The 27,670-nt window shown below is 42.2% G+C and overlaps 1 protein-coding gene across 4 annotated transcripts in view; it reads right to left on the reverse strand.

Moving 5' to 3' along the window:
• Positions 1-27,670, reverse strand: part of Icmt (isoprenylcysteine carboxylmethyltransferase ste14) — a 49,375-nt gene extending 21,705 nt beyond the window's left edge. The window contains exons 1-2 of one of the 4 annotated variants that reach the window (XM_072296378.1): positions 27,296-27,670; positions 25,596-25,687 (exon numbers count right to left, since the gene is read on the reverse strand). In XM_072296378.1, the coding sequence (XP_072152479.1) occupies positions 25,596-25,687; positions 27,296-27,490 (287 nt within the window). In that variant the 5' untranslated portion in view covers positions 27,491-27,670. Of the gene's footprint in view, positions 1-16,467; positions 16,620-25,595; positions 25,688-27,083; positions 27,250-27,295 lie in introns of those variants that run through there. The other 3 variants (XM_019053630.2, XM_072296380.1, XM_072296381.1) reach the window with 3 other exon arrangements.

Genomic DNA, 27,670 nt, shown 5'->3' on the forward strand with positions numbered 1-27,670 from the left:
TCGCAGTATCATCATTTGAACGATTAGTTTGACAAAAATGCAATAAAGTGCATTACTTATAGTAGGAATATGTGAATACATAACACCAAGGTGTTAAGAAAGATATTTATTAGATTATAGCCGAAGCTTTTCGATCCTTGCAATCATTATCAATGCTAGGTGCATTGTGGAAAAAATGACTTGGAAGTAGTTTTGCATCAAACAAGAGCCTTAAATTTTTCTCTGTCAAAATATTTTTAACGTTGCAAAAAATCCTCAAACTTGGTCCTCATCATTGTAGAGGATTAAACCTTTGAATCTATTTCCTACGGTTCAAGTTTGGTGCATCTACATTACCTAAATACTTAGTCCATGTGTAATTGAGTCCGGCAGAAAAGGACCTAAAGTTTGAATCGTATATTCATGGAGGTATTTAGAAGGGGAACAGAAAATAGGTAAAGCCCAATTCACACTATCAAAATTTTCATCCAATATAATTGGACGAAAAGTAGGATAGAAGTTGAATGCAAAAAAATGTCATTCGATTACTTTCTGTTCACCTTTCCATCCAATTGGAGGCGCCACGTTGAATGTGACATCACATTCAAGCTTCTGTTCCGTTTTTCATCAAATTGTCTTTTATCGCGTCAGTATCACACTATCCAACTTTCAATCCAACTTTTCGCCCAATTAGGCATGTTGGATAAAAAGTCTGATAGTGCATGTGAATTGGGCTTATAGTGATAACTTTGGTCATGGTTATTGATAATTGAAAATTGTGTGCTTTCACCTTGAGCCCCATTTTCCTTGATTGTTACTTATACATCACATTTCTATCTACATTCCCATCACGAAACATGTTGGCATGCTAGAATCCAAGCATGAGTATTTCAGTAGCTACTTTTAAAATCAGCAGTGGATTCTGCAATTTTTGTAACCCATCACTTTCTCAAGTCGACCAAGTGATAAGTAAGTAACATCTGCTTGAAAGCATTGGCAGGAGCAGGTACTACCTACTTACTAGAGATTTTAGAGTTAAAATCAAATTGACGAGGTCAGAGACTTTTTTCGAAATACTTACCAGCAGCCCGCAGGTATTTGATGCAGCTAAGCTGGTTAATCGGAGTTCACTCATCCCATCAAACAAGTGGGCCATTTTTATTTAAGAAAAAGTTTCCGGCCTTAGCCATTTGATAGCTTGATTTGATCAAGGATGCCTAGATGTCTTTGACGGGGAGACTGTCGATCATATTGCAAAAAAAACCGAGATGCCCTGCTTTATTTTTTTTCTTCAATAAGCATACTGAGAGCAATTAGTCAAATCTCATTTGATTTGTAATTTTCCCCCAATTGCAAAAACGGTAGGAAGCTGATCAGCAGCATCATGAAAAAATTTAAAGCCTAATGTGTTACTTTCTTACAGGAGACCAAAGAAATAAAATGATATATAACATAAGCTTTTTTCAATGATGCCCATACACAGAGAAAAAATGTGTCATTGGCGTTATTCACGAGAATATCTGGTTAGTTTCAAAATTTTCACAATCACTTGGACGAGTCGGAGTTCATTGAATGAAGCTCATTTTCCTCTCTCATAGTAAATTGTGAACAGTAAAAAAATTATTGGCTGCAAAGAAATTAATGAGCGAGATGAAGTTTTACTTACAGTTTACAAGATTAATCGCTTTAAAGAGGGGAAAGGAAATTCAACATTTTTGTATACAATTATGGTATATTAAAGTTAAAAACTTGTGAACACACTTGCACCATCAATATGACCTGTCATTCTTAGTTGAGGGTGGCTGAATCCTTTACTGAGTTGTAGGGGAATCAATATAAAGAATTGCTGGTTGAATCTTTGGCTCTTATAATGATGTCTCTCATCAATACATATAGATCCAGAATATTAGGGCCCAAGAAGGCGAACCTCCAGTAAGAAACAAGAATGAGCAAAAATTTATACATTGCGGATTGTTAAGTTGAAGTGTAATAGGTATTTTGTCAATGCAGTTAAAAGATGTTTCTTTCTGAAGAATCCGATGATTCAACTCCTCAATTTTTATCCACTCATCAAACAGCATGATATACAAGTACTATGCAGTTTGAGCGTAAAGAACAAAAAATTGATTGATACTAATTAGCTGTAAAAGAAACACGATGCGATGAATAGGGATAAGTACAACTTAAGTTTTGAACTTTTGACGACAGAACTATGAAAGTGACACGAAAATTAGAGAACCTGGATTGAGTGAATAGCTTTGAATATGAATTTCTAGTACCGAACTAATCTGGCTCAGAAAAAATGAATTATTTCATGAAATTTTAGGATTATTACGTCGTCCTAGAATTGCTCATGATTGCACTATTGTTATCTTATCAGCATACCAGCCCTTATCTCTGTTATCAAAACTGTGTTTATAACCTCACAAACAGCTTCTCAACGGTTTGTGGTTTGTGCAGAAAATTGAAGGTTTTTCGGTGAAACTCGTTTGCCGTATCTCGGCAGGGAGGGTCGTCAAGCGTAAACTAGTATATTAACCTTCAATGCCTCGCCGGTGAGTTCTTCTTTAATTTTTCCAATCACGAGGTCTTTAGCTGTTAGCAGGTAGTCATCGATGATGAGAATCTCCGGTTGGAGGTTTGTGATGAAAAATGTTTTCAATCTGCTTTGACAAGCAGTCTCGACTTGAACAATCGATACTTTAGACTCAAACAAATTTCTTATGTGACTTGCAGATTCTTCATGCTTTTCTCTTATATCGTATGATATTTTGCACGTGTCACAATATTCTTGATTCTCATCGTTTTTGTCATCGGCAGGTGATGAGGTGTCTTTTATGATGGACATCTTTTCAATGTGTCCGGGAGATTTCTCATGATTCTCTCCCTCCGCATAAAACTCATCACAAAGATCACAATGGATGAGCGCGTTGTACTCCTTTTTAATGTGCGTTTCATCGTTGATACCCTTCTCCTTCTTAATTTGTTCCGCACAGTGTTAGTGCTTTTCACCTTGTTTACAAAATTCATCACAAATATCACATTGGATGAAAGTTTCAACAATCTGTTGTGCTTGTTCTTGAGCAGCCATGATAAAGATACTACTTTCAGCTCTAAGTTTTCGGAGTCGGTAAGAAAAGGAAACATACAATATCTTTACGTTGTAAGATTCTGTTCACTGAAAAGATTTCAGAGCGAACCACTGAATACTATTATAAGCTCAAGGCTTTCTGATTTCGTCACAACAGAAAATCTACACTTTATTTAAGTTTGTAAGATTCTGTTCTCTGAAACGATTTCAGAGTGAACAACTGAATACTATTATAAGCTCGAAGTTTTATACTTTTATAAGCTCGAGATTTTCTGATTTCGTCAGAACAGAAAATCAACACTATTTTCTCGTTTATACGTTTCTGTTCGTTGAAAAGATTTCAGAGTGAACATGTGAATACTATTATAAGCTCGAGGGTTTCCAATATCATCAAAAGTGAGACTGACGAGTTTTCTACTCGGAGGTAAGTATATATAGTTTCCTTACCGAGCGGAAAGAAACTGTAGAGTCATAATTTACCTCAAAGTATATATAGTAGTATTTGTTAATCATCAAACTCGGTTTCACTCGGGCAAACTGTGTAGTCATAAGTCGTAACATAAATTACACTTTTATGTAGAGTTACAATTTACCTCATAGTAAATATAGTAGTATTTGCTAATCACCAGACTCGGTTAAACTCGGACAAACTGTGTAGTCATAATTTATAGTAGTAATATAAAACTAGGCTTTCATGCAAGTGGGGAAAATTATCAATTCTAGTCAGGGAACGTATAAATAGTGTCGAGGAAGTGTGATCGATCATTTCAAAACAGGAGCTCATCAAGTATGGACGCTCCAACCCTCAAATCACAATCGATTAGAGCGATGAACACCTTGGACATGGTGTATGAGGCTCTCACTTTCAAGATTCCAGGAATACGAGCAGAGCTTTTGAACAAGTTTGCCAGACTCCTTTTTCCTGACAAGTTGTACCACCATCTTAAACTCAGCTCAATAGACACTTCTGATCCCTTCGCGTGTTATGGGTTACTTGAGATAACGGAAAGATTTTGCAGTCTCCTAGAACGTGTCGCAGACGAGCACGAAATAATGTACTTCCTAAAGCAGGGGTACAAGAAAATAGACGAACGGGACTGGAAGATATGCAGACTTTTGAGTGCGATTCGCATAGCATTGTACACCAGAGAGAGGAGAGCGGCTCTCGGAAAAAGACCTAATCCTTCCACTCTCCAGAAGTCCGGGACGCTCTATGACCGTCGAAAACTTCCAAAACTTGCTCCTCAAGAATAAGGAATCCTGGTCTCTCGTGACATGCTCTATTATAGTCATTCTGACAAGCAAAAGTGAATTCTTGAACAACTTAGAGCGCACCAAAATCATTCAGAACGCTGTCTCTGTGCCCGATATATGTCCAACGGGTGATACTGGGATGTATCAGCATGGATTATTTTAACTTGTATAGCTTTCTTTTCTTTTTATGATTTTTCTATTTGTTGTACCAAATTGTAGAATAATAAAATTTTTTGATTCATCAAACTGAACATTGCAATATCCAATCCCAGTCGCTCATCGCAAAACACAAGGTTCCCATACGCATCTCCAAGCGCACACTACTAAGAAAATGGAAATTTCCGAATCAGACCCTAATCTCCAGTATCCGATACCAGGCCCATACTGTAAGATACGGTCTCTCGAAGCCGAAAATTTTACAAGTCCGAAATCTCGAAAACAAAAACTCGTATCAAAATTCGGTCCGTACAGTTTTCCGATCTTCGATAATGGAAAAGAATCGCATCCGTCCGCGGCGGATCGGACGAGGGTAATTTTTCGAAAATTTTTCAATTTCTCGAATCAGACCCTACTATCCAGTATCCGATACCAGGCCCATACTGTAAAATACGGTCTTTCGAAACCGAAAAATTTTACAAGTCCGAAAATCCGATTATTGTGCACCATCTGGCAACACTGTAAAAATCGATACAGCAAAATTTTACCAATAATTAAATCATTTATTTAAGTGCACCGTCCGCCAACGCTGTAACCGCCATCTTGAAGAATACACCATTGCATATCCAGCATAATGAAGGGGCTGCATTACACCATTGCATAACCTGCATGTTGAAGGGGCAACATACAATACTTTTTTTACAGCGTTGCCATATTGAACAATAATCACCATACAACGCTGTAATTTAATTCATATTTTTCTGCACAATTTGGCTAAAAACTTCTAGGCTCAAGTCCTCATTTTCATACTACTGTCCTTGGCTTTGCCGTCTCTGGTATCGGCTCTTGTGGAAGTGGAAGGGGCAGCGACGGCCATTTGTCTGAGTTTTCCAGGAGCCACGGTGGGCCGTGCCACCACAGGCTGTAATCTACTAGATGCGCTGGAGAGATCCCACGTGAAGCGGGGTCTGCAGGGTTGTCACGGCTAGGCACGTTGTGCCAAGTCATTGTTGGAATCTCTTATTGGATGAAGGCAACCCGGTTATCCACGAAGGTCTTTAACCGGTGTGGAGGAGTTTGGATCCATTGTAAAACTGTGGTCGAATCGGTCCAGGCATAGAGACTGGAGATTTGGTAGTATTTTGGCAACCTGGCGACAATATAAGTCATGAGGTTGGTTAGCAGGTGGGCACCTGATAGTTCCAAACGTGGCAAAGTAATTTTACTCAGGGGTGCTACCTTAGTTTTCACGACATAAAGATGATGCATACCCAATGGTTGATCTGGTCTTATGTAGACGCAAGCAGCATAGCCCAATTCCGCTGTATCACAAAAACCGTGGAGCTGGATGGGAATGTCTACGTCGTAGACGTATCGCTGAATCTTTACGTCACCCAGAGATTTGAGGAGTTCGAGAAATCCAGCCCAGCGCGTGGAGATGTCTTCCGGGAGAGGGTCGTCCCACCCTAGCTGCCAGGGCCAAAGTTGCTGCATGACACACTTGCAGAAGAATACCACGGGGCTGAGAAACCCGAGTGGGTCGAAAATTGAGGCGATGACAGACAGGACTCCTCGTTTTGTGGTAGGCTTCGAGTTGGGCTGTATGCGATAGGTGAATACGTCAGGACTGGGAAGCCATTGTGGGCCCATCACTGAGTATGACGGTGCTTGGCCCTCCCAAGTCACTGGAATTTCAAGTAGATCAGCCGGGAGATTACTCAAAAGACCTTGGTCGTTGCTCATCCATTTTCGCAGAAAGAAGTTACCTCTTTTAAGAAGTGCGATGAGCTGGTCTCTAATCAGTCTAGCCTCTTCGAGGTTGCGTCCTCCAGTGGCGATATTGTCGACATAACTGGCCTCCAAGATGGCCCTGGCTGCTAGCGGGTACTCCTCGGCGTATTCTATAGCCAGCTGTTTGAGCACTCTCATTGAGAGGAAAGCGGAGCAAGTAATGCCAAAGGTGACCGTGTTGAGCTGGTAAACCTTTAACGGGGCATCTTCACTGGGGCGCCAGTAAATGAGCTGCCAACATCTGTCTTGAGGTTCGAGGAAGGCCTGCAGGTACATTTGGCGGATGTCACAGCCAAATGTCGTGCTCAGGAGTGGGCTCGATGTTCGTGGGTCGAACCTCTTCAAGCTGCCAAAACCTTTGGATGGTCTTGTACTCTTCGGATACGGGCTCATCCACAGCCTCGGCGGTGAGCGCAGCAATGGTAGCCGTCTGGGAAGGAGCGGTACCTAAGATGATGTAGCCATAGCCATTTGTCTCAAAAGCTGATGGCATAGAGGGACCTAGAGAGGTTGCGGGTCCGGTAACAGTCCGGGCGTAAAGATCTGCCCCAATCAGAATGTCGATAGGACCTGGGCGATCGAAGTCGGGGTCGGCAAGAGGGAGATCAGCCAGCCGGCGCCTAACGGCGGTTGAGATGGTTACGGGTGGTACGTTAGTGGTGATAGAGTCGATCAATAACACCGTGTGATTCTTACTAATCACCTGGTGATTCGGAGATGTCAGTGTAACTACTGCTTCAGCGCAAGTGCTACCGCGCATGCCATCGATTCCTTCAATGTGACTGGTTCCAGGACGGCGTGTCACACCTATCACATCAGCACACTTGTTAGTGAGGATGGTAGTCATAGCTCCTGAATCGAGTAGGCCTCGTACTCGGGTTGAACCGTTCTGACCCTTTACTCGTGGTTGCATGGTGGGGAGCATAACCGTGGTCTTTTGTTTGCAAGTGCCCAGCAAGACCGTCTTTTCCTCTAGGACTGATTTGGAAGTCCCGTGGGTAGCATTTGCGGTATCATGAAGCAATGTGTGATGCTTGGCCTGGCATTGGCGGCATCGGCTCTGCGTAGAGCAGTCCCGTCTTTGGTGGGGGCGAAGACAATTGAAGCATCTTCTGTGAGCGCGGACAAGCTCACGTCGTTCAGGAAGGGTTTTCGCACGAAACCAGGGACAGGCATGCAGTTCATGCCGCTGTCCTGTGCAGCAGGGGCACGATGTGGAGTCTTGCGTCCTATCGGAGGGCGGAGCTGTTCTTCCAGCGGAGGATATAGCGTGAGCGGCGGACTGTTGAGGAGAAGCCGCTCTGGTGGCGAGCAAGGCCTTAGACTCGCTCTTGCTAGTCGGGTCATTCCATGTCAACTCAACGAGGTTTTGAACCTTGACCTCTCGGATCATGTTCAAACTTGATGTGCTGCAAGTTCCTATTGAAAAAGAAATATTCCCCAAATTTTAGGTCATTTGGTCGCTCCGTTAATTTTATATGGAATTTCAAAGTTTGGAAAAAATTGAGTTTTTTTATGACCGATAAAACTTTGAACGGCTGTTACTTTTCAACGGTTCATCGGAAAAACTTGGACTAGGTCTTGTTTTGAAGTCTAGAGGTTCTTTTATTTAAGAAAAAAAATTTGACAATTTTTGGAAAATTTTTAATTTTCAAATTTGAATTTTTCACAAAGGGCATTTTTTAAAATTTTGATTTTCTTTGTAGGTGATCCTTACATAATCTTAAAGCATTTCCGAAAGTTTCATTGTGGGCCGCCAAGCGGTTCCTGAATTATGGCAATAAACGTACCGTAATCCTACTTGAAATGCATCATATGTACCTACTATATATGTGTATACCGGGTGTCCGTAAAGTAACTGAAAAGTGGGTATAATTTTTGAACAAAAAAAGATAAAAGGTCGCGGTTTGTGGCATTCTTCATCATCCAGAAGGGGAAATTTTTCGAGGGGGGGTTTTCTTTGGTGGACCCCCCTTGGGGGGCCCCAAGGGGGGGCAACTTCCAAAATTCAAATAGCAACCCTCATTTTTTAGACATGGTTAAAAAGAACTTAAAAAGAGAAGAAAAATGACGCAAATAAAATTAAAATCGGTTCACTCGTTCAAAAGTTACAGCCGGTCAAAATTTTAAATTGACCACTTTTCAAAAAATCACCGTTGCGCTCCAAATTACCGAAAAAACAAAAACAAACCTGGAATGAAAAGTTCGAAAACAGACACAAATGGATTGGCTTTTTTTTGGGGGGGGGGGGGGGGGTCAATGACTTGAGCCGGACCTTGATACTTCTGAGGACGCTATTTTTCCACGTTGTGTTGTTTTTCTACTTAACTGCTTCTTCATGGACACGGTTTCTTATGTTTCAGAAAAAAGATTAATAATTCTTGTCTAAAACTTACTACTCCATCCCGATGAGCGCCCCTCGGAAATGTTCGGTATAACGAATTTTAATGTCGCAAAGAAGGGCTCCGCGTGCTCCAGATTTCGAGTGCAGCAAATTTCTTTCATTTTTTTATCGAAAGTGCCATGTTTAAGAATTTTTTTGGCGGAGAGTTTGGTTTGATACAGCAATTCCTTTGGGCGTGGGAAATTTTTGAAAAGAGCATGAAAAAAATGTTTCAAACTCTGTCAATCACTGAAAAATTGTCCGATTTACATTCGGTTTGGACAGGGTGGCTTGTTTTTTTGCGTAGAATTGATTTCTGAAATAAAAAAGTAGGGGTGCCATTTGAAAAGTTCGACTTACGGGTGGGGCACCCCCCGCCCCGCGCCCCTCCCGCGGTTTGGGAAAATGTCGAATACGCCAAAAGGTGTCCCCCTCGATATAAACGAACACGTCTTTTACCGTTTTTCGAAATTCCGACGCGTTCGGCAGATATTCATGGTGGCTCGTTTTTCGTGAGACACCCTGTATAGTAGGTACTATCGCCGAATTTAGTTTCACGCATAGGCCGCTCCAAATCAAATGTAAACTGTGCGACGAGGCGCAGCGCGGCGTGGCGCGTTTCGGAGATATCGGGTGCTGACTGGACAGTGGACCTATCTCATCTCATGCCAACGAGGAAAACGGAGGCACATGAACAATTGACAAATCTGCTACTTTTTCAAGAAAATATCCCTCAGACAAGCATCTATAGGTGCAAACCCATAATTGACAGCGCAACACCGCGGTCACTCGAAAATAGAGCTAAAATTTCATGAGGTGCAACTGATTTTTTTCTTCTAGACACCGCCGTGCCGGCAGGTTACATGGAGTTCTTTGGGACAAAGGCGTATGCGCGCATCCGCCCTTTTTCCGGAGAACGCGTTTTCTGAAACTGGATTCTTCCTAGTTTCAGGAAATATACATAGTGTATTAAAAAGTCGTGCCCCCCCCCCCCCACCCTTTTTACACAACGATCCACGTTATCTTGTAGGGATCATAGGGGAATGTAGTCACAATGTTCCGTTTTTGCAAGTATACTCTCAAAGACTTGTTCTTTCAAACTAATTAAATTTCGTGCGAAGATATTGGCTAGTACCAACGCTATGCACTTCTGAACTTTCAAATGCGATTTCCGCGGAACTACCTTTTTGAGCACCCACCCTTGTTCCAAAGGACTTCTTAATTCAGGATATACTTCTTCGCGCAGGAAGTTTGAAATTGACGCAAAATTGGTCCGCTGTTGAATATGAAAGATTACACAAGTATACACCGAAAAAAAAATGAATGCTTCATTAGCGAATTCTCGTGTAATATTCAGCCCTGGGTCCAAGTATGACCTCGGTTTGTCCCTGTCTCTGCCATTTTCCAGGCAAATTGGGATTATTTAAAAATGAATTTTCCAAGGAAAATTTGATTTTCTGGAAATTGATGCATGATCGAGATAAACCGAAGTAATTCTTGAATTTAGGGGCCAAGGATACATATAGACACTAGCCAGACATGTATCGCATACCGCATGTCCAAAAAACATGTCTCCCTTTTTCTGATGAGAGTTTTCCGGTCAAAATGGCATTATCCACCCATGAATCATATATAAAACTGATCCGTTGTTTTGAGTCCGGAAGGACAAAAAATCATTTTATTCAGATAGCTATAATTGAGCTACTATATCTTATTTTTTGCTTCTGACCCCGAATCGACCTTTGTATTTTCCACAACCCACTAATTTTCCGAAAGATCGAGTTTGCAACAAAAAAAACCCTTATTCAAATGCCAAAAATACGCATTTGTATAAACCTTCGGATTTCCAAAATATTGGTCAGAAGTATATATAAAAAAAACACGGCCATTCTCTGATCTAGCAGCAAACATATAGTTAGTGGAAGGTCCTCCATTAAGGACCTAGATAAAATAATTTTTCCGTTCTTTCGGACGAAAAACAAAATGATGCGTTCCACTTAGGGCTTTACAAGCGCATTATGTCATTTGACTGGAGAAAAATTGTTATTAGAAAAAGTGAGAGACATTCGTTGGACGTGCAATAACCTATATCCTTTTGTATTACTCGATCCAAAAATTACCTTATTCATTTCTATCGGACACCAGTTCCCTCGTAAAATTAAACGTTCCTCGCGTGGACGGACTGGCTCACATCTAAGAGCGTGGACCCTTGGCCGGTTAAGGGGGTGTCGTATGATATTTCCCGGGGGGATGCACCCCCAGAGAAAAATTTTTAAAATTGAGCGTGTTAAAGTAACCGATGGACATGTGAAACGAAAAAAAGAGAACAAATCACAGCTACCAGACGCATCCAAGCTCCGTTATTTCTAGAGATTCTGAGGCAGATCTGGCCACCTAAAATACTGCTTTTAAACACTAAAAGTCTGAAAATGATGAACCCAAGAAACATGACAGCTGGAAAGATCTTTTTAGCTTCCTTGATTGGAAAATGAAACATGCAATCTAGTTAGTACAAGGTGAAATTTTGAAGGAGAGAGAGAGGGAAAAAGAGTGTCGAGTCTAGCAAAGGACAAGGTGTTTAATAAGGCAAGTAAAAAAAGAGATAGGAACAAATCAATTAAATGCATCAGGTATATACGGCAGGAAGATCCATTCGGCAATAATTTTGTTGGAAATGAGAATATTTTCAGACGTGACCGAACAATTGAAGCCTAAATTTGTGAGATAGCATAACCAAATTTTATTGAAATTCACAGACTGAATGGCCTATTTTGGATCCAATGTTGAATACTGACTTTTTGCGAGGAAGGTGCAGTCATTTTAATGATATTTTTATTAACACTTAAATGCTGAAGCCGGGTCAAATTGCAAGGCTTCCTAACAAAACCTGCCCCGCAGATTGGATGGGGCCGGTTCACGCGAGCTTTAGATGTTGGTCTGCAAATCATTCCAAAAAAGAATCGAGTATCAAATCAACACAGTCGAAGAAAGGAGGGACCTATTTGGGCCTCTTTTTTAACTTTTCTCCCTGAATCTAAGAGACACCTCATTGGCAGCACATAGCGGAGCATTGCGAGTTCATGCCCCGGGCCATTGCGCCTTCAATTTTGCAGATGCAACACGGACATCCATCAAGCACGAATAGTCGTATCTCTGCGCCGTGATCAACGCGAGTCCTTTCCCTTGCTCCATTTCCTTATTGTGTTGGTTTCGTTTGTCTCACTTGTAGTGGTGCTTTAAAGGCTACGTGAGCAACACAGTCGAAGGTAAGAAAAACGTAACCTGGCCTCGCTTTTTAACTTTTCTCGCGGATCTGACTAACAGCCTAGAGAAGAGCATATTGCGAATTCACGCCTCACGACTCACGCCATCGCGCTTTTAATTTTTCGCGATAGAGGATCACTTTCCGAGTCCAAAACACCGACGATTTTTGAAATCAAACAAGTACGGATAGAGAGAAAAGGGTTCAAAGATAAATATTTCAACTCGCATATCTCGTGAACGGTTTGTCGTAAAGCGATGATCTTAGTCTCAAAATATAGAGGAAACCACCACCTTTCAGACAATGATGACAAAATTGGTCCATTTTGAAAATGTCATCCATTGCTGTCACGTTGCCGTAGTTCAAATTTTCAATTTTTAGCTGGGGCGATACCTTTATAGGTCACTCCTAGATTAAATCATTCGTCAAAAATGACAAGATCAGGATAAATGAGTAATATGCAATGGATACAGGGAAATCAAAGTTTTCGATCATAAAAAAATGTATGTTTACCTTCAACGGTTCGCTCGGTAGAAATAAGAGGAAAAAAGAGGAATTGCTAATAAAATCGTACCATTTGAGCTTTTTAAATTTAAGTCCATCCTACAGAAACGATTTGAAAAAGAGGCATGAATTTTTGTTGATGCAACGAGAGTCAGCTGAGGCTAGTCTTGTAACATTCATATGTCTCGATATTTTGTTCTTTTTTAATAATTTTCTTCGGGAATTAGCTATAATGGGGTATAAAAATGCACAACCTTGGAATTCGTGATTGGTTTGGGGGCATTTGGTGATCTTGGGACTCGGAACAAACCAGGTCCAAGTGTACCACATCCACTTTGAACAATCATATCTCTCCTCCAACTTGTTTCCTCAGGATGAACTTGTGCTTGTTTTAAAGCTTAAACGGTCTACTTTCATCAAAAAATAGTTAGATTACTTTTTGTGCGATTCCTTCAACGTCGCAGCTAAAAAGGTGAAAAACTGAACATTTGAACTTCGGCAACGTGGCAACAATGGATGAAATTTCCAAAATGGACCAATTTTGTAATTATCGCCTGAAAGCTGGTGGTTTTCTCTACATTTTGAGACCAATATCATCTTTCTACGACAAAGCGTTAGCGAGATATTGCGAGTTTAATTTTTTTACTTTGACTCCCCTCCCCCTCCCTCCGTGATCGTCCGATTTCAAAATGCGTCAGTGTTTTAGACTCGGGAGGAGATCCTCTCTCAACTTTGAAAATATTTCGAAGATCAGGCCAAGGTTGAAACGGACAATTTGGAATGAGGTCCTTTCTTCCTTGCTCTAGTCACAAGAACAAGAGGCAAGTGAGAATGGGAATCGATGCGCGATACGTCATTACGAATCTTTGTTTACTTTCCAAAGAGCCAAAAACGTGAATTCTCACGGTGAATGAGTGAAAATGTCTGTGTGTGTTTCATGTGCGTCTGTGTTAGTGACTACGCGCTCACAAAGGAACCAGTGCGTCTTCATGAGAGCGTTATCAGGCAACGCGCCGCGCCGCGCCGCGCCGTCGCTAAATAGTCACCAGAGACTCTGCGTGAAACTAAATTCGGCGATAGTACATGTGATGCATTTCAAGTAGGATTACGGTACGTTTATTGCTATAACTCAGGAACCGCTTGGCGGCCCACAATGAAACTTTCGGAAATGCTTTAAGATTATGTAAGGATCACCTGCAAAGAAAATCAAAATTTTTTAAAATGCCCTTTTTGAAAATTCAAAAGGGGTACGTGCAAATCGGGCCATTTCGCGCTCGTGTCGGATACCATTGAAACCTGCCCTATTTATTCACCTAACAATGCCCCATGTTTTCCCAAAGTTTCAAGTCCCCAACAAATTTTGGGGGAAAGTGGCGGGGGGGGGGGTCAAAGTTGAAAATCCGCTAAATTTTCGCGAATTTTTTATTCAAAAACTACCGAATATTTCGAAACGCGGTTTAAACGAGCGTTTCCAGCGTGAAAAGAGCTTTCAGAAAATGTATAATATCATATGGTTTTGTCGACTTAAACTCGAGTTATCGCCTCCGAAGCGCGCCGGAACGCTAGAAAATGACCCGCTTTTTTGTCATGCTCGGGCCGATCCCCAAAATACTCCATTTTTAATTTCTTTGAAAAACTGATATGTTGTTCCTGACTCTCTATGGCACCTATACGTCTTTACCGTATCCTGGGGAAATGTTTTGTTCGCGAGTTATAAGCGCGGAAAGGAGCGAAAGTCGGGAAAATCGGCTATTTTCAACTGCGCACGTCACATGGGTTTTAGAAAGAGAACGCCCCCTCCTGCTCAGTTCGGCGAATCACACTCCTCTGCCGACCTCGCATTGTTGCCACATGTCTCCTGATCTGTCGCCGCGCGCAGTTCAAAACAGCCGATTTTCCCGACTTTCGCTCCTTTCCGCGCTTGTAACTCGCGAACAAAACATTTCCCCAGGACACGGTAAAGACGTATAGGTGCCATAGAGAGTCAGGAACAACATATCAGTTTTTCAAAGAAATTAAAAATGAAGTATTTTGGGGATCGGCCCGAGCGTGACAAAAAAGCGGGTCATTTTTTAGCGTTCCGGCGCTTCGGAGGCGATAACTCGAGTTTAAGTCGACAAAACCCTATGATATGATACATTTTCTGAAAGCTCTTTCCACGCTGAAAACGCTCGTTTAAACCGCATAAAAAGACGCATTAAAGTCGTTCATAAAAAAACTCAATTTTTTCTAAACTTTGAAATTCCGTATAAAATTAACGGAGCGACCAAATGACCTAAAATTTGGGGAATATTTCTTTTTCAATAGGAACTTGCAGCACACCAAGTTTGAACATGATCCGAGAGGTCAAGATTCAAAACCTCGTTGAGTTGACATGGAATGACCCAGTCGAGGTGCCATCATTGCACAGACACTCGGATTCTAAGAAGGAAACAATCTCGTTAACCTTCGGGAACTCGGTGGGAGCCGCGCGAAAGTCGTCTAAGCGTCTCTTCAGTCCTGGGCCGAGTTAACGCAGTATGACGGCGGTAATCAGTCCGTCGTAGGAGCTCAGAGGGTGATCGAGGGCCTCTAAGGCCTGAGAGTTCTCACGGAGTTGGTCGAGTAGCAAAGATGCTTGGGCGCTGTTCTTTATCTCAGGGAGATCTAACAGCTGGTTGAAGTGGTGCGTGATCAATCGTCGGTCAGAGTGATAGCGTTTCTTGAGAAGATCCCATGCTACGGTATAGCTGGCTTCGTCAATGGACAGGTTCCGTACCAACGCGAGAGCCTCGCCTTTCAGGCTGCTGAGCAGGTACTGGAATTTCTCAGTGGCATTTAGTGATGGACTGTTGTGGACAGTCACCTTAAACAGATTGTACCATGCGCGCCATGATTCAATCTTTCCTTCGTAGGTGAGGAGCTGAATCTTGGGCAATCTGACTGGATTGTGCGAAAACGACCTGTGCGGAGACAGGCTTGAGTCATGAGTGCGTGCCTAGGAGAGAAAGAGCACTTCGGCCTCCCGTAGGAGGCGATCGAATTCGGCTTGGACGGTGTCGACATCGATTTTACTATTCGGCTCGGAGATGTTCAGCTCTATGGCCCTATCCTGTAGCTCATCAAATCTATCCTGGTAGGTCGATAGTTACTTGTAGGAGGGTCTGAAGCATTCGCAGTTGTCCGTAGTGAGAGAGTCCCTAAATGTGTCGCGGATGGACCTGACTCGTTTCACGAGGACGCTTCGCTTGTTCACTAGAACGAGCGCTTCGGAGATGTCCGAAGTGTGGTCACCAGAAATACTAGTCATTTCTGGAATGTAAACACAGGACTAGCTCAAAAAAAAAAAAACCTAGAAGAGGTAAATCCGGCCCGAGGGACCAAATTTATGTTGGGTGAGGGACCAGTACGTAGGCGTGAGGCGGCACGTACACCGCCGGGTGAAAGCGCGTGGAGCGCGATGCGCTGTGAGAAAGCGAGGGGGAACTAGATCTCTGGCGAGGCGCCGCAGAGATGAGATGCCGCAGTGGACATCACCGCGAAGAATATAAGTTCTCGCAAGAAACGAAGGGGGTGCCTGACACGCAGCGAAGCGCCGCGAAGACCCTAACCCGTGGTGGGAAGCACCGCGAGAGGTACTCTGAGCCGCCGCGTACAGCGCAGCGAGAAGGATGCCTAACGCGCGGCGAAGCGTCGTGAAAACCCTAGACCGCGACGGACAGTACTGCGAGAAGCATACTGGACCGCCGCGTACAGCGGAGCGAGGGGGATACCTTAACACGCAGCGAAGCGCCGCGCAGACCCAAGACCGCGGGGACCTACCAGGTCCTCACCGAGTGAAGCCCGGCGAGGGATGAGCCAAGAGAGCTCAGCGAGGTTCGCCGAGAAAACACCTCAGTGAAAGCACCGTGGCGATCTAACAACCTTCTGCGCTAGTGCGCTGGAGAAGGTCCCACGGAGATGGCTCCAAAGGGCTACCCGCAGTGATACACCGCAGTGAAGCTCCGTAAGGATGACCGCTGTGAAGCACTGCGGAGAAAGTGGCGGGGAAGAGTGAAAATGGCTTACCAATCTTCCAAACGGGAGTGACAACTGTTCCGTGCTGCTGCTGGATGCGGAATTAATGATCGAGCCGCGCGGAGCGGGTATTTACAATGCCCGTGCGTGTGTGGTAGTGCGTAGGTGGAGCATGTATTTGCAGAAAGTGAGTGTGACGCAATGCGTCAGGTGATGCGCGCGCATCGTGACAAGTCGCGACGGGTCGCGGTAAGGCGCAGCGGCAGAGCCGGGCACGGGCCGGTTGCCAAATCTACCCAGAAACCTGATTGGGCCAAGATCTTCGGCGCGAACAGCATTCAATAGATCCAGAAAATGTTTGTAATTTTAAGTCTATTTGGATGCAATTTGAGACTTCGTTGATGAAAATTTTAGAGAATACTGAATGAATGAACACGGTGTTTTCACTTAAGATCCTACACATTAAGAGAGATAATCATGCTTGACGAACGTTTTTTCCCAATCCAGAATATCTGGGGGCAGATGATACTATTTTTAATTCTAAAAATAGCTCCTAATTCCTTTCGCACGCCCATGCTAGGGGGGGGGGGGGGTCGGCAAAATGTAGGAAGAATCCGAGGGGGAGGGGGCCATAATTCAAGAAAAAGTCCGGGGGAAGTCGAAATCACTGGAGGGGAAGATTGAAAAATAGAGATCTAGGGGGGGGGGGGGGGGGAGAGGTCAAAATTTAAGCTACGGAACATTAGACCCGTCTGTCCGCGGCGTCCTGGACGCCGGCAGAAAACCCTGCTACCGAGTCGAGGGCGAGAAGACGCTCACATTTCGGAGCACGGCACCTTAGAAGCGGAATTCGTGGATTTTTTCCGCTCTGTCCGCTGTGAATTTCTCGAATTTTCGTTGATTGGACAGTATGCTTTAAGCCACGAAAATGGCCGGACGCGCTTTCTTTTAGGAGGGCGTGGATTCGATCGACAAGAATCGACCGAAAAATAAAAACGTAAATTGATCGACACCAATTCGATAGACAAATTATTAAAAAACGTGAATCGATCGACACCGATTCGATGAACAAATTATTAAAAAACCGGTGTCGATTCGATCGACATGAATCGATCGGAAAAAAACGTGAATCGATCGACGAGAAATGATTGACAATTAATTAAAAAGAAAAACCGGTATCAAGTCAATCGACATGAATCGATCGAAAAACCAAAACGTGAACCGATCGACTCCCAGCTTGGTCGATCGATTCACGGGTTTGTCGATCAAAACACAGGTCTGTCGATCGATTCACAGGTTTGTCGATAGACTCATAAGTTTGTCGATCGAATTACGGTTTCTGTCGATCGATTCACGGGTGGGTTGATCGATTCATCGCTCTTATCGATCGATTCACGGAATTTTCGATCGATTCACGGCTTTCGTCGATCAATTCACGGCTTCTGTGATCGATTCGTGGGTTTGACGAACTAAACACATTCAAAAATTGGTAGGAAAGGCAGCGGACTGAGCGGAATTTGTCGGCGTCTCCGCTCCGATCTGTTCGCGACAGATCGGAGCGTCCTTCATCGGCGTTCTCCGCAGCGTCTCTACGCCGCTAAGGTGCCGTCCTCACGCAAAATCATCAGACAGATTTATCGGATTTGTCCGCGGCGTCCAGGACGCCGCACTATGGCCCCATAGCCCGATTTAAGCGGCATTAAATCAGATATGTATGTTTATACCTTGCAACATGAGTTTTCAGGGGTTTTTTGGGGTCGCTGAGTGCAAATATGATAACATTTTTCAGAAAAAAATCAATTTTTAACATTTTTATACTTTCTTATAACTGCGGTATAATTTGTGGAAAAACCTTAAATTGAGGCGAAAGAACCCCGCACCTTCCTTATGGGAAATCTCCCCCAGTCAAACGCGATGCCGCTTGGATATGTTGCTCAGCTCGTCATTCTGATCAAAAGCTCTATGGGGCCCAAAGAGATCCCATGTGCGGTTTTCGAGATATTCGCCGTTTTATGTGCGTAAACGGGGGTTTCGCGCGCTCCGCCGGAAGCCATACCAGTGTGCGGCGCCGCTCGTGCCCTTCCCTTCCAGTCCTCGCCGACCCCTCTCCGCTGCCCCGCCACCCATACCTTGGCTCCTCAACCGCTCCAACTCCGACGCTCACGAGGCTGCGCCCATTATTACCGGACCGCGCCCGCACGCCGTCTTTTTACGCGGCCTCTCCTTCGGCCATGTCGCCTCTTTTTCTCATCGACCCTTCCTGCAAGTCTTGAAAAACCTTTAAGAAGTCCATTTTTAATAAACATGATGATGCTAATGTCACAAATAATACAAAGAGAGAGAAAAGGAAAGAGAGGAAAAACAAATGATAATCCATGCGAAAGTATATGGAGAAGAGTTGGAATGCCTAAGAGACCGCTAAATGAGACAAGCTTTTTTTCATTTTTTCCCCCTTTTCATTTCTTTTTTTCTTCATTTTTCTCAAGTGGAAGCAGTGAAAGTAACTTCTGTTGGAAGATGATGTTGAGTTTTTTTTTTTTTTTTTTTTTTTTTTTTTTTTTTTTTTTTTATTTTTTATTTTTATCACGTGGAGGAAGTTGAGGGGAATCAGTCGGCTGACGATGACCATGTAGAAACTAAGTTTGACTTAGTCTTGACTTAGTCGAACCGCACCAATGGAGGAGGAGAGAGGGATCATTACTAACTGAACTCAAGGAAGAGAGATGTCCATTTAGGCGTAAATGGTCACATTTTAAGTCGCTCTTACTTGCAGCACCACCTTATCAGCCATCTTATTATCTGCTGATTGTATCCTCTAATCAGATGATCACTGGTCGACAGACAGATCGGTCAAGAATGTCACCTTTCAGGGAACTTTAATCATTGATGTCAGATGATCGTGCCAAATACGTCATTTTCTCTTTGATGCTTTTAAAATTGAATTTTAGCAATTTAGAATGAAATGTGGAAACTATGATCAAATCATTTGATAAGCCAAGCAACTGCCTCCTTTTCTGTTGTCGTACGTTCAGAATTAATCAGAATCAATATCATTTCCAAGTGCTTCGCCTGACGCCTGTGAGCTACCCCTACGGGCGCCTGCGTATATTCTCCTTCTGGGGCTGGGAAATCTTGGCTGGGGGATTCCTGACGATTAGGATTCACTAACTACTAACTGACGTACAAACTTACCGAAAATGATCACTAGGCAGGCCAAAAAAAGTCGAAGCTAAGGCACACTTGGCCTCACATTGGGCATCGTCAGCCGACTGATTCCCCTCAACTTCCTCCACGTGATAAAAATAAAAAAAAAAAAAAAAAAAAAAAAAAAAAAAAAAAAAAAAAAAAAAAAAACTCAACATCATCTTCCAACAGAAGTTACTTTCACTGCTTCCACTTGAGAAAAATGAAGAAAAAAAGAAATGAAAAGGGGGAAAAAATGAAAAAAAGCTTGTCTCATTTAGCGGTCTCTTAGGCATTCCAACTCTTCTCCATATACTTTCGCATGGATTATCATTTGTTTTTCCTCTCTTTCCTTTTCTCTCTCTTTGTATTATTTGTGACATTAGCATCATCATGTTTATTAAAAATGGACTTCTTAAAGGTTTTTCAAGACTTGCAGGAAGGGTCGATGAGAAAAAGAGGCGACATGGCCGAAGGAGAGGCCGCGTAAAAAGACGGCGTGCGGGCGCGGTCCGGTAATAATGGGCGCAGCCTCGTGAGCGTCGGAGTTGGAGCGGTTGAGGAGCCAAGGTATGGGTGGCGGGGCAGCGGAGAGGGGTCGGCGAGGACTGGAAGGGAAGGGCACGAGCGGCGCCGCACACTGGTATGGCTTCCGGCGGGAGCGCGCGAAACCCCCGTTTACGCACATAAAACGGCGAATATCTCGAAAACCGCACATGGGATCTCTTTGGGCCCCATAGAGCTTTTGATCAGAATGACGAGCTGAGCAACATATCCAAGCGGCATCGCGTTTGACTGGGGGAGATTTCCCATAAGGAAGGTGCGGGGTTCTTTCAACGGTTCCGCGGTGGTGTAGTGGACACCGTGTCTAACCTGTAAATCTGAGGTCCCGGGTTCGATCCTCGGAGGAATTTTTTTTTTTTTTTTTTTTTTTTTTTTTTTTTTTTTTTTTTTTTTTTTAAACTTCACAATTAAATTTTACATTGGATGGACTATAGGAAGCTAAAAGTAGAACTTTGTCGAACACTACTGTCAAGGGAACTTGAAAAAGACAGCTCAGGATAATACTTCAAAGTTTCATGGCTGCGGAGGCCTACTTGCAAGTTCCACCGATCAGCCGTTTGAACTTGTTTTCGTCTGCCAAGCTGAACTTAAGCTTAAATATATCTATTTTGATAGACTATGTGTTTGATACATGGGTAAACGTCAAAAAAAAACTTTTGTGGGACCTCAAAGTAGCTTCCTAAGACGATTTCATCGCTTGGGAGCCTTACTTTCAAGTCCCACCGATCAACCGTTTGAACGCGTTTTCATCTGCCAAGCTAAACTTGAGCCTACATGTATCCATTCTGATAGATTATATGTTTGAAACATGGTAAAACGTCAAAAAAAAAACTTTTATGGGACCTTTAAAGTGGCCTCCCGAGGCGATTCTTCACTGTTCTTGAGCATAAGTTTCAATTCCTTCCGATCAGCCCCATCAACTCGTATTATTCTGCCTGGGTAAATTTAGGCTCTAAGGCATCTGTTTTGATAGAATATGAGAGTGGAACATGATAAAATGCATGGTCAATGGCGTATGATAGCTAATAGTAGTGACTGCAAAGAAACGCGAAAACGTCATTTTTCATGAGAAATAACTTGAGGCGATTGTGTGTGATTGATCTGCCACTCATACTAAAAGGTAGTCTAGAGTCATGACAATAACTTCCGAGTAAAATTACGAGGTGCTCAGAGGTGCAAAGTATATTTTTTGGGTCCTACTTTTGCGATTTTATTGAAAAAACTGACTATGTCTAAGGGTTAATCTAGAGCATTAGACATGATAAAAAAGAATTGTTTCAGCATGGAACATCTAGAAATTACCTTATATATTGTAAATCAAGTACCCAAACACTTTCAGTTACGGTGAAAACAACGAAAACAAGCCCTTAAACACAGCACTGCCGCTCGGTAACTGGAAGCGTACTCAAAAGTGCTTCGCGCGCCGCACTTCCCAGGCTTGTCACATCTTTATTAGTATTTCAATCTAGATGATATTTCACAGGAGTCTTCTTTACAGTATGTACTATCGATCTACGTATTGAAATCGAACTTTTTCCAAACTTCATTTTTCCGATTTATTGCCGCTTAAATCGGGCTATTGGACCATAGTGCGCCGCGGACGGTTCCGTACCTTTAGGGATATCCAAAGCTAGGGCGGGACGCAAATCGAGGAACATATCTGGAGGGGGAGTCAATACTTGGGAGAAAGTAGAAAACCTAGGGGAAGGTCAAACCCCCCCCCCCTTTTTCAAAAGTAAAAAAGTTGCGGATATGAAGAATCCGGGTTGGCACCTATGGGTATTGCTTCATTTTTAAATGTTTATAGTATTTTCTTCCCCTATCCATGTAGCACAGTACAAATACTGAAATAAGATTAAAATTTCTTTACCTCAAAATTGCAGAAGGTCAGTACCTAAATGCCAATTCTGAACAATCAACAACAGTATGAGTTACATGTGGATTACATTTTGCAAGAAGGAACCACTATTTCTGGCTTATTTTAGAAACAACATACGTGCCATTGGTTTCTCTTGGCAGAAGTCGTATTTTGTTCGAAGACAACGCTCGCGACGTGTTGTTAAAACAAGCAACAATCACATTTTGTTCAAAGTTTTTTTGTATTGTGGAGGGGGGGGGGTGGGTTATTTTCGCGGGGAAAAGTTGGGAACCACTGAGGCAAAATTGTTGTGCATCAACTGCAACGTGCTCAGAGCAAGTCATTTTTATGTTGCTGCCCAAGACAACGCTGTTATCTAACCTAAAATTTGAATTTGCCCTCTCATTGGTTGCTCAGTCACGCAAAAGAAACAAGAAAGAAAACTGAAACAATAGACCACTAGATAAGGTACGAATTTCAGCATTCTGATACATGTTTCTTAACCAAAATTTTACGTAAAACACGATGCACACAACGAAAATTACCGAAATTAACTCCTTATGAAGATGTTTAATGATTCTTGATGCGTGAATTCAAACCACCCGCTCATGAAAACTCAATGCTCTACGTGATTTACATCGCGCGCTAAACGTTATCATGACAGTCTCTGCGATATAAAAATCCGGCAACCTCAATCTTGACGCTTTGGCTCAGTTATAGCAAATTGCTAATAGTTTGAACGACACATGGTGGGGGATGAACATAGCTCGATTGAGAAGCTTGCTGATTCCGTTGTAGTGGGCGATTTGACTCACGTAGAGCTTTGAGTTTCTTGTGAGCGGGCAGTTCAAATTCCTCGTAACCAATGTGTTATAAAAACGTTAATAGCTTCGTTAGGAGTTGGTTTCAGTAATTTTCGTTGTGTGAATCGTTTTTTACGTGAAATTCTGGTTAAGAAACATGTATCAGATCGCTTAAATTCGTACCTTGTCTAGTGGTCCATTGTTGTTTCGAACAAAACACAACTAGATAGTGGTTCCTTATTGCAAAATGTAATCCATGAGTCAGAGAGACAGTAAGTTGTGATACAATGAAAAATTGTGACTTATTTCAATTTTTTTGCAAAAAATTTTGAAAAGTGATGTTCCTTCAATTGGTAAACAGGCAACATACACAACTTTCCGATGCAGTGGCAATAATTGTACCATGCAAGTTCAATTTATTGCAATTTGTGCTACTTGGGTGCCTCACTCGCAGCCAAATTTTACACCACTGCTGGTTTGAACTATTCGTATCTTTTTACTACAGGAAAACTGTTCCGCTTTTTGATTGGTCAACGAGTTTTTAGGCTTCATGATGCTCTTACGGCCGTAAACAAACAAATAAAATGGCGGCTCACTGTAACATCGATAAGAAGCTAAATTTGACAAAAATTTCAATTATGCGGCAGTAACAATTTAAACTAGCATATCTGCGAATAACTGCGAAAAGCACATGAAAACATTGTTAAATCGCCTTTCACCTTTATTAGAGTACCTATATTGAGAGAGTATGGCCACTGGGCCCAATGGAGAGGCTTAGGACCCAAAAATGGCGGTGTTTTGTTTTGGTTTTTGTGGATGGGAGGGAGGTCATTGCCAACTTTTGACGGTTATCACCAACCGCACTTGCTGCCAACCTTACTACATCTAAGATAATTTTTCTCAAAAATTGCACACGATTAGCCTTGAAAATATGTAAAGATGTCGCAATAGTGCATTTGAGTAAATTCCTTGTTACGATGAGCAATGAAAACTACATTTTGAGTCATTTTACATTACATTAATTTATGGCGTCCGCCATTTTTGGGTCCTAAGGGCTCCATTCAGCCTAAGATGGCTGAGCCAATCAGAGGTGGTAACCCCAGTGGCCATACTCTCTCCATACAGGTACTCTAACCTTTATCGCAGGAAGATGTAAGATGCCATCTTGTTTGTTTATTTACGGCCGTAAGAACATCGTGTCAGCTAGAGTACCTTTACAGACAGAGTATGGCCATTCGTATCTTTTTACTATAGGAAAACTGTTCCGCTTTTTGATTGGTCAACGCAAGGTAGATTTACACAGGTATGGACAGAACGAAACAACTGGCCTCTGATTGGCTCTCCAGAGGCCCCTTAACTTCCGCCATTTTGTATGTTTTGATTATTTTGATTTATTATGTTCGGTTTATTGTTTGTCAAAATTTTGTGGGATTTTTTGTACAATTTTGATAATGCGATATTAATTTTGACATTTAAACGCACAAACGTTTGAATGTTAATTTGATTATAATTAATTAAAAAACGGGCCCCTTACGTAGTCGTAACGTAGTCATGTGACACGTACTGAGGCTCATGGGAAATTTTCAACTTGTTCATACCTCGTCACCTTCCAGGCAAAGTATAATAAGCGCCATGCGGCGTTCAAAAATTTCCGCCGCCATTTTATTTTTTTACAGAGAAATTGTTCAACGAAGCTGTCCGAAAATTTCACTGAATTTTCTTTGTGCTGCCGTTAAAATTTAGTGAAATTTCCAAACAGATTCAACCAACAATTTCTCAGTAAAGAAATAAAATGGCGGCGGAAATTTTTAAACGGCGCATGGCGCTTGTGATACTTTGCCTGGAAGGTGATGACCTGTGTAAATCTACCTTGGGTCAACGGGTTTTTAGGCTTCATGATGCTCTTACGGCCGTATATAAACAAACAAGATGGCGGCTCACCGTAACATCGATAAGAAGCTAAATTTGACAAAAATTTCAATTATACGGCAGTAACAATTTAAACTAGCATATCTACGAATAACACACGAAAAACACATGAAAACATTGTTAAATCGCCTTTCACCTTTATCACAGGAGGATGTAAGATGTGCATAACCTCAATCTTCCTTGCTGATAACAGCCATCTTGTTTGTTTATTTACGGCCGTAAGAACATCGTGTCAGCCTATTTTCACGCGACCAATGAAAAACCGGAACAGAAATGGCCATACCCTGTCTATAAAGGTACTCTAGTGTCAGCCTATTTTCACTAGAGTACCTGTATAGCGAGCAAAGACATTGAATCACGTAGACCTAGAGTACCTATATAGCGAGAGTATGGACAGATCGCTTCATGGAGGGCTTAGGGCCCAAAAGTGCAGCCACCCTTCTAACCAACTTCTAACGCACAAAATTTCACTGCCAGTCTGCAGATTCCAATTCTAATCAAGATGGCTAAGAATGTACATAAATGAGCGTTCTTCTGCGACAACGAGTAAATTTATGCAAAAACTAAGTCAAATACGTGCTTTATGAACGATGGTTCGTAAAAATTGTATTGGTAAAGCGCTCTGGATAATTGAGATTCATAGGTTGGCTGCATTTCTGGACCCTAACTTTATACACGGAGACATCGGTGAAGGCCTGATGGATTTTCGGAGTTTCACATCTGTCTAAACTCTCGCTATACAGGTACTCTAATTTTCATGCGACCAATGAAAAACCGGAACAGAAATGGCCATACTCTGTCTATAAAGGTACTCTAGTTTGAAATATTAATTGTTTCATTACCATCCGAATGGTTGAAGAGTTGATGTAGCAAGGAGCTGTATAAAAATACCCGCTGCAAATATCATGCCCAAGAAAGAAGCTCGAATTGCGATCTATGAACAAAAGAAACATCAGGTTGGAGTTAAATAAATGAGATACTTTAAAAATTTCATGATGACCATCTATGAGTACCTAGGTACCTACACAACTGGGGAAAAATAAATCATGCTTAATGAAGATGAAATACAAGGAAAGGGTCAGTTTCTTTCCATGCAGCCCATATGAAAACTGGAAGTAAATCCACCTATGTCTATTCCAGTAGAGTAAAGGGGTGGTAAAGCATTTGGACAACTTGCCGGGATGAGTATAGCATCTTGGCAACTCCCCAAAATAAATACAAGTTCCTCCGGGTAGGTTCAATGGGTTTGTAGTACCGTACGGGGATTTACGAATTAATGTGCTAGGGCAACTTCTGCTAGAGGCACAATGGTACCAATTAAAAAGCACAAGATATCTTACTACAAAATTCAGTTCTGTTATCTTTTATGCTAATTGTGCTGAAAAAGGAACCAAGGCCTGAAAAGCATTCACGATGTTGATCCTTATATCTAAATAAAATGTAAACTGAAAATCACTTTTTTTATTTTTTTAAAAAACTCTTATGATAAAAAAAAGAAAAATAAGGACTGCCTTAGAAAATAATATCAAGAAATTCAGCCCAAGTTAAATTTTGAGATTCTTTGACATGGTTGGTATTCCTTACAATCTTCCGAATAAGATGAGCTTATAAAATTGAACTTTCTATGTAACAATTTCGAGAATATTACGTCTGAAAAGTGCATTTTGCAGTCATGTAATACACGTTATCGCGTAAAGAAGCGGCCTCTGATTAAAAGTGCGGAGCCTTTTGTTTTCTTTGAGGTGACATACCGTTTTAAATCCCCTACCGGCAGGGTGATGAGGAAAAAAGAGCTTACTTCTCAAGCATCTGCATTTCCCCACTTCGAAATTTGAGTAGGTAAAACTGCCGAAAAATACACTATTTACACCCGATTTTCTTTAGATTAGTACATTGAAAATAAGATGTTAATAGCTCATCTTGATCCTCCTTGGCTCTCCCTAAGTGCCGCCCTGAGGGGCCGATGCAGGGACAGTTTGGCACCAAAAAAGTGATTGGGATTACTGGCTCATACCGCAATCACACGCTGAATGTGGGAGCAGAATCAAGGCTTGAATGTGGAAGTCATCGGCCCGATGCCTGAATTTGGCGCGAGACGCGCAAAATTCAGCAACAATTCTCAGCAACCATCAGACCAATTTTTAATTTGTTTGAACTTTTCGAGTAGATATGATACAAATTTGGATGAAAATAACTTGAATTTGCCAAATTTCAGGCGTTGGGCGATGACTGCTGACTTCCACATTCAGCGTGTGATTGCGGCATTTTTGGAGTTGTTGAATGGTTGTGTGAAAACGACCACTCAGTCCAAAATCACTCTGAATACTGACCAGCCCATCCGGAATTTTTCCACCTGCTTGTTCTCCCGGCTCAGAGATGAGTCAGTCCGTCCCTGCTTCTACCCATAATGAAACTTAGAGAATCAGCGATTTGCACCGCTCCCATTGGCAGCAGATTGCTCTCTGATTTCACTCGAATGGCAGACAGTCAATTAGGTACTTCATGACCAACATAAAAATTTGAAGTGCTAAATTCCACTTACTTGAAGCGCAAAGCCTCTCAGAAAAATCATCAGCACTAAGTTCAAAATGAGGTAATACAAAGGAAAGACCCAAAGTATATTTTCATACACATTGAAGCGACTATGAATCGGAATCAACTGAAGAAAGAGGATGAATGCAAATGAGGAAGAAGTGCAAAAACAAAATACGCTCAATCTGCCGGGATACGGTAACATCGTTGTTTCGTAAGCAAGCACTGATAAAAATACTGGTAATGTAGTACAAAATAGTTAAAGAGAACTGGAAATGCAATTGCGGACATGTGTCCTCCGGCCACATAGAATAAAGCTTATAGTATAGAAAATGCTGGAGCGGGAGTGCGACTTTTTGCGACTTGCGACTTGGTGTAATGCATA

This window comes from Bemisia tabaci, chromosome 2, assembly GCF_918797505.1.
Source record: "Bemisia tabaci chromosome 2, PGI_BMITA_v3".
Lineage (NCBI taxonomy): Eukaryota > Metazoa > Arthropoda > Insecta > Hemiptera > Aleyrodidae > Bemisia > Bemisia tabaci.